At 43.4% G+C, this 12,522-nt stretch overlaps 2 protein-coding genes across 4 annotated transcripts in view; one reads left to right on the top strand and one right to left on the bottom strand.

Moving 5' to 3' along the window:
• LOC311273274 (uncharacterized protein) overlaps positions 1–12,522 on the top strand; it is a gene marked incomplete at its 5' end in the record, with an annotated part of 44,457 nt that overhangs the window by 16,637 nt on the left and 15,298 nt on the right. The window lies entirely within an intron of this gene.
• On the bottom strand, positions 6,514–8,538 carry LOC311272424 (tripartite motif-containing protein 16-like). Its single transcript, XM_084378814.1, has one exon. The coding sequence runs from the start codon at positions 8,477–8,479 to the stop codon at positions 6,812–6,814; it is 1,668 nt and encodes a 555-aa protein (XP_084234940.1). The 5' UTR covers positions 8,480–8,538; the 3' UTR covers positions 6,514–6,811.

Below are 12,522 nucleotides of genomic sequence, written 5' to 3'. Positions count from 1 at the left end.
GAGTCCTCTGGTTCCGGTCGGGACGTTTGAACGTCACTGACAGTTTTGTTTGTTACGTACGTTTGTTTACAGAAACGTCGCCGCTGACATCAGAGAATATTTAGTTTATGCTGCTGTGATGTCATGTGATGTCGTGTGATGTCATCTGACATCGTGTGATGTCATGTGTTGCATCAAGTCGGGCTCAGTGGATCTCTGAGTTTCCGAGCTGGAGTTCTGACTCGGACCGTTCTGTTGCACGTTTCCTTGTCAGAAGTCGTTTTGTGTCGTTGAGAAGCTCCATGTTGTGTTTTGTTCGTGTGTCTGATGAGACGTTGCTGTAAACTGATGAGCTGAGAGGAGGTGAACCAGGTCGGTTTTCAAGGTCCAAGGAACCAAACTCCATTTTAAAAACAGCTGTTTTAAGGCCAGGCTTTGTTTTTTCACAGTAAAAACTGATGTTACAACTTTACAGAGGCTCTTTTTTTAGATTCTCTTCCACCTACAGACACAATCAGCACACGTTTCATTTACTCAGTGACATCATTAACTCACCTGCGATGAGGTGGCCGCTCTCACAGATCTCTTCTCTTACAGCTCTGGTCAACGATCTGAGAAAGGTTTGAAAAAAGCAACCCCCCCCACACACACACACACACACACACACACACACACACACCTCCCTCCCCTCCGAGCCCCGTGACCCCCCCCCCCCCCCCCCCCCAACAAGCACCGAGAGCAACGAGCCGGCAGAAACCAAATTCAGCAGCTGTGACTGCAGAGTAACGATGTCGGATTCACAGGTAAAGTTATTACAGTGCACGTTGACACTCACGTAAGTCATTACAATGTCCACAGCTGAGCTCCACAGCCAAGCTAGCGTAACGTCATTAGCATGCTACAGCTACGTTACCTTACAGCTACGTAATAAGTTACAACAGCTAAGTTAGCCACTTCTAAAAGTTACTGAGGGCCAAGAGACTAACAGATGCTGCCATCAGCTTTCATCACAACGATCGCTTCCACATTTTGGCTGAAAAACAAACCTGCATGAGCCTCGGACCAGCTGTGTGTGTCCCAGCTGCTGTCTGAGCAGCACCGCGACACAAACGTGCCGTAAACCGTGATCTCTTGTTTATGACAGATAAGACACACAAATACACACATCGTAACGCCTATATGATAATCCATCATATTGATTCAGCAAAGGCTTCGTTGAAAACAAACGGACAGGACCGAGAGGAGGGTTAGCAAAACAGCTGAGCAGTGACCGGGCGAGAGGTTGTTATGGAGAAATAAATCTGAAACCCCTCCGCTTCACGTTGGGGTTTCATTCCTCCATTCATTCATCTTACTTGCTGCTTCATTTAGCTGCCACGAGCAAATAAATAGGCTGATTTGGTGTAAACATGTTAGCAATGTTAGCTTGTTGTTAGCTTACAATGCTAGCATAGAGGCTAACGTCTCCGTCGAACAAGTAAACAAGTGTTGACAACACTGCAGAGACAGACACCGTCTAATAACAGAAACAAACTAACGGCAGCTTCACAGTCATCAGCAGCATCGGCATGAAACTTATCTGTGTCAACATCCACAATAAAGACGAAGGTTACCTGCTCAACAGAAACTCGCTGTATCAGCACCGGGTCCATATCTTCACGGACCTTTGGCCACCGTTCAGATGATGACCCGATGTTTACTCGGTTTGAGCCCTCTTTGTTTCACATCTCGCTTTGTGTCTTTTCAGTGACACTTTCTCTCTTTGACTCTTTGTCGGTGGGGCGAGCAGAGGCCGGATGCTCCTATTGGTCAATTTCTTTTCAGTTTTACAGGCGCTACAGAGAATGGATTTATTTGGTTCCTTTTGCTCTTCACATTGTGTATGTGGTACTATTGGGCCAGAACCACCATCTAAATGATGTTAATAATAATGACAAATCTTTCAAATCGTAGACCAGAGCTTTAATGTGGAAGTTAATAAAATCATCATCTTTGGGATTTATATTGTTTGAGGTGAAACATGCAACACAGCAGCTTTCAGGTATGTTTTCAACCAGAAGGGGGCGTGGCCCATCTCACGACAGGAAAGAGATGTGAGGCTGCGCTCAGCATTAGAGAGCTGAAGCCCCGCCCCTTCCTGTTCCCCTCATGGACCTCATTGATCAGAGCTGTAGTGATGCAGAGACAGATGATGTATTGATCCTGTTTGAATCTCACAGATGATGTTTGTCACTTTGTCATCAGACTGTGACGTCATTATAAAGACGTCACAGCCGACGGCGTCGTTAGTGACGTCGTCTCCTGACTGAAACATTGTAGAGCTGCTCCTGTATATCAGCAGCTCACAGAACTGAACCAGAACCAGCACTGCAGTTGTCAATGTGAGCAGATTTATTGTGATGTTCATCTTTTCTGAGCCCAGTTGGCTCCATGTTGGTGTTGGTTCTGGTGCTGATGAGACGATGTAGTTCACTGAGCGCTTTAACACAAAACTACATGAGGTTTGACTTTAACACAACAAACTGACAAACAGCATGTGACTCATGACCCAGTTCAACTGGATCAGTACATCATCAATGAGGGAAACAGGAACCTTCTGCATGATGTCATCAGGAAGGAGGAGCTATATGACCAACTTCCAGGAACAAGAATGTAAACAATGTCTGAGGCTCTGCGCTCCTATTGGTCGACATGTCGTGGAGAGAAAAGATAAATAAAAGTGTGTCGGGCGTCGTTTGTTCTCTACGATGTCTGAACCTGGAGGAGGTTCACCTCCATACAGCTACTGCAGAGTGTGTGTGTGTGTGTGTGTGTGTGTGTGTGTGTGTGTGTGTGTGTGTGTGTGTGTGTGTGTGTGCCTCCTTTTTCAGCCTCCAGCAGAACTGTGAAGGTTGTTGTCAGTCAGAGCTGCTACATCACACACACACACACACACACACACACATCATGATGTAAAAATATGTATACGTGTGTGTGTATGTGTGTGTGAGTGTGTGTGTGTGTGTGAGTGAAGTGACAGATTTCACTGTGAAGAAGAACAAACACACACTGGAGATGAAAAAGTGTGTGTACGTCCTCTGTGTCTCAGAACAAACACACAGAAGATATACTGTACAGCGCGCACACACACACACACGCACTCACACACTGACACACACAGATCCAGGAACAGTCTGTTCTCGCTCTTTATTTAAACTAAATCCTGTTTTATAACCTGAAAATCTCTCAGCAGGACTCTGAGGCAGAACTTTATTCTGAAAATATCTCTGTTGGACAAAATGGACGTCGTCTCACACGAGACACAGATTATAACGTGTTAACTGTCTTCATGTGTGCAGACACGTCTTCACAGTGAAGAGCACGAATTTGTGATCTGACGTTCAGATTTTTAATAACGTGGATAATTAGTGTGAGAAGCAGAGTGTGAGCAGGAGGAGGTGCTGCAGGGGCTGTAGCGCCCCCTGCTGTCCAGACTCACACACGCTGCATCATTAGCAACATGCTCATTAAGACTCCACAGTCACGCCTGTTGTAGACGGGTTACGTTCCCGCGCCAGAGGTCGAGCTTTCACTTTACCTACGTCTGACCGATAAAACTCAGTCAAACGGCCTCATGTGGCCCACGAGCCACCAGTTGAACCTGTTCGACTTCACTCAGCTCGTTTAGAGCAACGTTATGGCTCCAATTACCAAAATAAAAGCTTCAAAACATGTGTGTCATCACATCAGAGCTTCAGTACAAAATGATCATGTTCAGAATAATTCACAATAACGATCATCACGATTTATGGAAAGAAAATTGACCTCATTTTCCTCTGAGAACAGCTTGTTTATTCACTCATGGAAACAATTATATTATTACCTCATTAATATTGTAAATATTAACATTCTGACTAATTTCTTCTCCAAAATCTACGTACTGCTCCTTTAATGTATAAAAGGTTCAGATGTGAATGAACGTGAACAAAAGATGATTTCATCTGTTTTCAGTGACACTCGGAGGGTTTAAATCCCACGAGACACAAAGTAAACTGTGTGCGTGTGTGTGTGTGTGTGTGTGTGTGTGTGTGTGTGTGTGTGACGAGCAGTATAAATTGATTGCATGAATAAAAACGCCGTCATCTCTCTGCTGTCAAATCCAAACTGGAGACTCGGTGGAGCTACATCATCTCCTAATTGAATTCTGTCGTGCATGAAAGCAGGACACACTCACACACACACACACACACACACACACACACACACACACACTCACACACTCACACACACACACACACACTGTCCCAGCTGTGTGAAAACAGTCGAGCAGTAAATTGATGAATAATCCAGTTTGATTCGTTGTTCTGCTGAATTACATCTCAGTTTCCTCCCAGATGTAAAAATCAAACAGTTTAAAGATAATAAAAATATTGACGTTCGTTTGGAGGATGAACGATGTATCACCTGATATATCTGCTGTCTCGTGTGTTCAACTCAGCTAATCTTCTTCACCAGATGAATCCTTGTTCCAGGTTTTCAGTAATAAATCCTCTTTAGTGACTAAACTAAATGTAAAGTTGTTAAAACAGGTCGGTTTAGCTCCACTTCCTACGTAGCTTCATGTTGTTTATGAGGTTCATCATCAGAGCAGCTCAGCTCAGTTTATGTGGATTATTAACATTAATCAGCTCCTGGAGCTCTGTCCAGTGGACGGGCTGTCTGACCAAACTCCACTCTCCAAGCAGCCGTTTTATGGTCCGACCATATTTCTCTCAGTACAAACTGTAGTTACATCATCACTGAGACTGTTTTCTGATTGGCTTCCATCTCCAGACACAATCGGCACACGTGTCATTTACTCAGTGACATCATTAAGTAACACAGACGGACACGTGTTGGCTGGACTGAAGCCACAGATCTCTTCTTCGACTGTATCTGTTGTCTCGTGTGTTTCAGGACTTCAACTAAACTTCTTCACCAAATGAATCATTTTCCAGATTTCAGTCTGATAAATCCTCTTTAGTGACTATTGTGACTTGTTCTTGTAAAAAAAAAACAAAAAACGAACCTAAGCCACTGAGGGGCTGCTGGCTGGGTACTTGAAGTAATTAACGCGTCGTCTTCCGGGTCCAATGAATGGATGAATGAATGAATGAAAACCAGTGAGCGTCGTATGCAGTCATCCAACATTTATTTGCTGTTTGCGCTCTTAACAATAAGCGATCTTCGCCGACCTGTGCAGACACTTAATTCGTAACTTGAATGCAAATCAAACAAAAGGCTCACATGTTTGCCACAACGCACTAAAGCAAGACAACGGCGATGACGATGACGATGACGATGACGGTCAAAAACTGTGTGCTTCTCCAGTCAGCAACACACCTGCTGAGTAATTACCTGTAGCTCTATTTGAGGATTTTCTGCACACCACCGTACAGAGCACCACCTACTGTGGCTTCCAGTATTACACAGCAAATACACACAAACACACACGTAAACCAAAAAATGGCTCTAACAGTGACGAAACTAAATGTTGTGAAAAGATGAAACTGCTCGTTTCTCTGTGACGAAGCCGTTTAAGGAGGAAACACTGACCGACTCTTCTGCTCTGAACATGAACTCTGAACTTTGTGGCGTTTGAGGAGAAGCTGCCTCAGTTATTCTCATGTTAGCTTCACATGTTCTCCATCAGCTCTGTGAGACCCTGAATGAGGACGAGAGGAAAACACTTTGTTCATGTTGTTTAAACATCAGTAAAATCAGTGAAGTCTGTTCAACGACTGCTGTTCAATGATTTCATCAACAGATTGTCTTCATCAGTTTGTTGGAGCAGAATCTCAGCTGTGTACAAGCAAATAACGACTGATCTCCTGATTGATTACGATCACGTGAACTGAACTCGATAGCCCTTCAGTCAGATACGACCACCAGCCACGCCCGTTAACGCAGCCCTCCTCTAAATGATCTGAGCACTTGGTCTGGTGCTAGGGTGACTTTTAGGGTCTTTGGTAAAAACCTCAGGGACTGTTTCACTTTGTTAGGCTAGAATAACCTAAAGTGTGTAAAGCACTTTGTGTTGCATGTTTGTGCATGAAAAGTGCTCTATAAATAAAGTTTTGATTTGATTGATTGATTAATAACCTTTAAGATATTTTGCACATGTATCACCTCCTTTTCATGAAATCAGTGTCCACAACTTCGACTTTAACTACAGTTGAAGGTTTATTACAAAGTTTTAGCAAGGGCAAAGCATACAGCTCAAAACATATCTCAATTACTATCAGTCATTATCAAGAAAAATAACAATTAGGAAATAAAGGATTAATCTAAACAATCTGAGGCTGGTTAAACACTGAGATGTAGTAGAGACTGAGAGGGTCAGGCCTTCCTGCAGATATACCTTTCCCTTGCTGCTGAAAGTCCAAGTCCTTGCAGTAACTCTCGACCCCGCCCGAGGTCCCCAAATTTCCCCAAAGTCCAAACTTCCTGCCAGCAGAGTGAACAGAAGAAACCTCCAATGTCCAAATTATAATCCACAGTTGGTTGGTGGAAATGGTTAATCCTCCTTGGATCCAACTGTGAATCTCTCCATTCTGCGACGACACATCACACATGCGATTACACATCTGATTATTAGTACAATACGCTAACAGCAGAGCTCATATATTTCTTAATCACTTGGTAGAACTAGGTGTAATGTCCTTTTACTTGCTGATGGTATAAGGCCAGTGTGCAGAGAGCTCAACTCTTTTGACAGCAGTGAAGAAATGCCTCAGTCAGCTCTCAGCAACAATGATGGAAACAAAACAATACAACACAGCATTTAACCAACTGACCCTTAAATGACGTCCGTCTATCTGAGTCTACAGAGCTCAGCAGAGTTTCCATGATCAACACAAAGTCCAGCATAGAGCGGTTCAGTGAATGTGGTCTGGACTCTGTGGAGGAGAATCATGGTGCCAGAGACGCTGTAGAAGGACAGAATACCTGCACTGTGATCCAGGTACACTCCAACTTTGCAGGACCGAGAATCTGAGACGGGAGTGGAGTCACTGTTGTACCAAAACTGAGAACCGTATATGTTACACTCTAACATCCAAGATTTGTCATTGTGTCCAAATTCACAGTCACGTGACCATCCTGCTCTCCTGATATTCTTGTATGCGACTGCTACACCAGCTCCTACCCCTCTCCTTCTCCACTCCACCTCCCAGTAACAACGTCCAGTCAGACTCTCTCTACTCAGGACCTGATAATGGTCAGTGAATCTGTCTGGGTGATCAGGGTAAGACTCAAAACGTATACTGTGTGTTACTTCTCTGTTCCCATCAGATAATAACAGCCATGTGTTTGCTGTGTTTGGATCCAGTGTGAGTTCACGTGAATATCTTAAGAAGTCAGCTCTGGTCTTGGGCTCTGGTTGTGGCAGTAAAACATCCACTTGAGTCTCTGTCAGTGAGACGTTTGTTGACGTTGACGTCTGTTTCTGTCTCAGGACGTCCTGTAGTTTGTCTCTGACCTCTGACACAGCTGCTGTCACATCCTCAAAGTACTTCAGAGGACGGATATTGATGCTGGATGAGTGTGTAGACTCACTGAGTGCTGACAGTGAGGGGTAGTTGTGTAGAAACTGGTTGTGATCCTCTGTGTGTGAGAGCTTCTTCAGCTCAGCGTCTTTCCTCTTCAGCTCAGTGATCTCCTGCTCCAGCTTCTCCTGAAGCTCTTTGACTCGACTCACTTCAGTTTCCTGCTGGGATCTGACCTGCTGCTCCATGAGACGGATCAGCTCGGTGAAGATCTTCTCACTGTGCTCCACTGCTTTATCAGCAGAGCCATTGATGGCCTCCACCTCCTGTTGAAGCACCTTCACATCTTTGTCTCTGTCCTGGATTCTCTGCTGGATGTTTTGTCGACTCCCCTCCAGCTCTCTCTGCCTCTCAGTCCTCTCTACTGCAGCTGACACTGTGACGTGGCCTCTATGTTCCTCCACAGAGCAGAGATAACAGATACACTGCTGATCAGTAAGACAGAAAATCTTCATCACCTCATCATGACGAGAGCAGATGTTCTCCTGGAGCTTCTTGGACGGCTCCACCAGCTTGTGTTTCTTTGATGGAGCTGCTTCATAACGAGGCTGGAGGTGTTGCTCACAGTGAGAGGCCGGACAGACCTGACAGGACCTCGTTGCTTTCCGTTTCCTCCCAGTGCAGGCATCACAGGCCACATCTTCAGCTCCGGCAAAGCAGTGATCAGCAGGAGCAGCTTGAAGTCGAATCTTCTCCAACTTCTCCACTAAATCTGCTAACATGGTGTTTTTCAGCAGCTCAGGCCTCGGTGTGAAGCTCTTCCTGCACTGAGGGCAGCTGTGGATCCTCCTCTCATCCTCTGTGTCCCAGTGGTCTTTAATACAGTTCTTGCAGTAGCTGTGTCCACAGGGAGTAGTCACCGGATCCTTCAGTAGGTCCAAACAGATCGGACAGGAGTAAGTCTTTCGGTCCAGCTGAACTCCTTTCTGCGCCATTTCACCTCTCAGTACAACGACTGTCTGAGAGTCACTTCCTGATAACAGAAACTGGTTTGAGGCAACAAGAGATCAGAGATTAGAGGGAGCGGTTCTCAACCGTTGGACAGTCAGCTGTTGTCAAACTAAGCTCTCATGAAAGATTCAAAGTGCTGTCTAACAGTTTCCTCACACAGTTTATGATCCACTTTGAAGCATTTGTGATAAAACAGTTCAACTTCAGAATCTCATCCTGAGCTAAAGCAGCATTTCAAGCTTCAGATGTGTTGAAACGAAAGTCAAACTGGTTTAACGTGAAGTGTTATAAATGAATCTACACTTCAGTTTGTTTCTTGCATTTCATTATTTTTAGTTTTTTCCCAGTGTAAACCCAGCGTGCACGTCGCCTGTTGGTTTGTGGACGACCATTTCAATATATTCAAATACATTCAAATACATTTAATGGAAAGAGCTGTAACGGGTCGGGTTTGGACCTAATTGCAGGACACAGTCTTAAAGTCTTAAATCCCCAGACCAGCAGGCAGGCAGGAAACACAGGAAATATGCAGCTAGCGGAAACACTCAGAGTCTTAGGGGAGAAGAAACCCACCGGAGATGGCTGGAGACTCCTGTAGCTCAGCCGAGGCAAAAACAGGCAACCAGGAAAGTGGCAGGACACAGACGAAAATGGTGGTCAGGAACAGAATATGAAGATCTGTACCAGAGCAGAGACGAGGTGGGGATGTCAGGACAAAGCAGGGTCGAAGCCGGGAAATCCGTCCGAGGAAATAGGCTGGAAAGTCATGAAGGCAAAGAACAATCTGGCAACGAATGAGTGAGCCAGAGGTGCCTTTATACCGACTGATGACAGATGAGCTGCAGGTGAAAGTCCAGGTAAGGTGAGTCAGGCATCGAGGTGGGTGTGGCTGGCTGGCAGGTAGGAGCAGAGGTGAGGTAAGTGGAAAAGTACTGGAGTTGCAGGCTGTGACAAGAACGTCTGTGAAGCTGTGAGCAGACAGTTTTTTTCTTTTTGATTGATTCATTGACTGATAGTTTCAGCTGAACTTGCATAAACCTAGTAACTAGAAAAATTGCTGACGGCTGAAGTGATTACAAAAAAGCTGCTGAATGTGCTATAAGAATGAATGGTCAAGATTTTGCAGAAAAAGCTGAATTTTTCAAAAGCTGAAAAGTACAAGGCTGAAAGAGCTTAAAAAGCTGAACATTTTGATACCTGAACGGTTTCTATAGCTGAACGTATGCTGAAGAAGTAGCAGAATGAAATTTGAAAAATTTGCCATAAGGATGAATGGGAACATTTTAGCAAAAAAAGCTGAATATTTCCAAAGTATAATAGATAGAAAAGCCAAAAATACGAGCAGTAATGTCCTTAACGAGCTGAACATTTTGACACTTGAATGGTTTCTGTAGCTCAAAATTTGTAGGAGGAGAAGCGAGCCTGTATGCCCGCCCTAGAGCCGGCAACAGCCAATGAGTGAACGTGAAGACAAGTGACCCACTCTCCCTTCTTCCTCCTCTCTCCTGAGCCAATCACACACCAGCCTCCAGATGATTGATGCATCATGTAGCCAATGATATTTCAAATCCAGTAATATAAAGTTTATAAAGCCATAAACCTGGAAAATATGTAAGTGTTTTGCTCTTTGATCAGGCTGTTTCTCCACCTCAGCTCTTGTTTTTCACTCTTTATCTGTGAAAAGTTAGTGTGAAAAAGGAAATAAAGAACTATAATGAGTTTAATGCTCCTGTTGCTCTCAGGCAGGGGGACTCTGGGCTCATAACATGACATTTATTTACCAGACGCCTGAATATTTCCTCATAAAAACATGTGTTAAGTGTTGGTTTCCAGTGAGATTGTTATTACAGTTGAACTTGGACCATGTTAGATTGATTGTGTTTTCCAGCTAACAGAGGCAGTTAAAGCTCATCTGCAGGCTGATTTTTGCATTAAATTATATTACATTATAATTCAGGATAGAAAAATAAATAATGAATTGTGTTCAAACTCCTATAGATCAATGCCTGAAGCACTCAGAGCTGCTGACAGGTTGAGAGAGAAAATCAGCTTATAACCAACGTCTGTACTCCAGATGGTTCAACAGCAGCTTTGAGTTGTATTTTGGGCTGGACTGGGAGTTTGGGATCGTTTCACATACATTTCCAGGGATGGTTTGATACAGTCTGAGTTAACGTATGTCGTGTATGTAAATGTAGTTTTTTACCTTCATGTGAGGCCTGATGATCGCAGTCAGAACAAACACTCTGTTAACCTGCAGTGATGTCATGAATAATCCAGATGTGTTGGGTGTTCAGCCTCCAGCTGTCCCACACAGCTGTTCAAGGTCCTTAAAAAGTCTGGAAAAACCTGAAACTACCTGGATTTAAGGCCTGGAAAAGGCTTTAAATCCAAACTGAACATGTTGGTGACTTCTGTCCCAAATCTTTTTCCTCTCAGACGACGTCTTCTTCTAAAACTCAGACCAGAACTGAACCAGAACCAGTTTCAGAGCCCTGGGCTCATCTTGTATTCGTGAATAAAACCGGCCGAGGAAATAATCAATAATTAAGTCAAATATCTGTCAGGAATAACAAAAAGCTGTTCTGCTGATGAATTAATAAAATGTTGCGTCAGAAACTTGAACAATATTTGAAAACAGATTCAGGTAACAGCTGCTGCCTGAGTGAGGGACGGAAGAAGAGTCTTCAAAGATGGAAGAACAAAGTTAAAGATGATTTATATTTATTAAAAATATTGTTTGTATCGTTAAAATAACAGCTAACTGTGGAGTTACCTCTTCTACAGACACCTGAAGTAAACATTCTTGCACATTATGAAATATTACATAAGTGTCATTAATCCTCTGGAGAAACAAGTAAACATTTGAATATGAACTGATGACTTCACTCAACAACAAAAAAATAACACAAAAGTTTGCGTCAATCATTTTGGGTTGTGACAGTAAGTTCAACCAACAAACTAACATGACAAAAGGCTAACAACATGCTAACAGGCTAACACAGTACATTGCTGTAATATTGCTGTAAATGTTCTGTATTTTAGATTTGTGTATTTACGATAATTGCAGATGTTTATTACAGAATCATGATGTCATTTTATACCAAAAGAAGGTATTTTCACAGTAACATTGTGTCTGGGTTACTGTAGAAACACAATATATCACTGTGGTTTAATTACAGTCTAATACTGTGAATTTCCTGCAGTTATTAGACAGTAATTCACTGTAAAATCACAATAATATTTCTACAGTGTGCTGCAGTCAGGTTGATAAACAGGAGTGAAGATAAATCCACTTTTTAATCCCAAAAGTTTTAAAGTAATCTCTGAGCTCTCCTCCCGTCGGTAAACGTCTCCGGATCAGAACCTGATGTGACTGCAGCTGTTTTTTCCTCCAGAACGTCTGGATCTGCAACACAACACTCAGTACATGTCTTTAGTTTAGCTTTGATCAACAGACTCTCAGCAGCAGAATATACCTGCGTGTAAATAAGTAACAAACTCAGCACTTCCTGAAGATGTTTCACATTAAAAGTCTGCCAGCAAAGAGAGAGATTGTGCAGCAGTCAGAATCCTTTTATTATGAAAAGATGATAAACTGAAATGGATTTTGTAAATGATCAAATATTTATGGTCTGATGTGGAAAAGATCTCCTCATTAAACTTCTGCTGCCACCAGATGAAATATTAACGTCGTGATGTTTTTCTTCATTAATCTTCTCAGATGGAAACATGTGGACACGTCTGTCCTGCAGTCAGTGTTCATGTCGTCACAACAGGACGGGACTGAATTCATCTCAGTCTTCGTGTGATTCGATGCGTCTTACTCTGAAGCTTTCCTGGTGTTTGCGCAGTTGCCATGGCGATAATAACAGGTGGTTGTGAGCGAGAGGAGATGATGTCCGTCCCGACACCCACACAGCACTCGAAGGAAAGTGTGTCGACCGACAGCAGCTTTTAAAAAGTTCAACTGACGACTGGAGGATGTTTATTAAAGGAAGATTCAGAGCCCACAAACAACTGAAGT

This window comes from Pagrus pagrus, assembly GCF_965226575.1.
Source record: "Pagrus pagrus genome assembly, chromosome: 17".
In the NCBI taxonomy this organism is placed as follows: domain Eukaryota; kingdom Metazoa; phylum Chordata; class Actinopteri; order Spariformes; family Sparidae; genus Pagrus; species Pagrus pagrus.
This window is presented reverse-complemented; position numbering and strand designations above follow the sequence as displayed.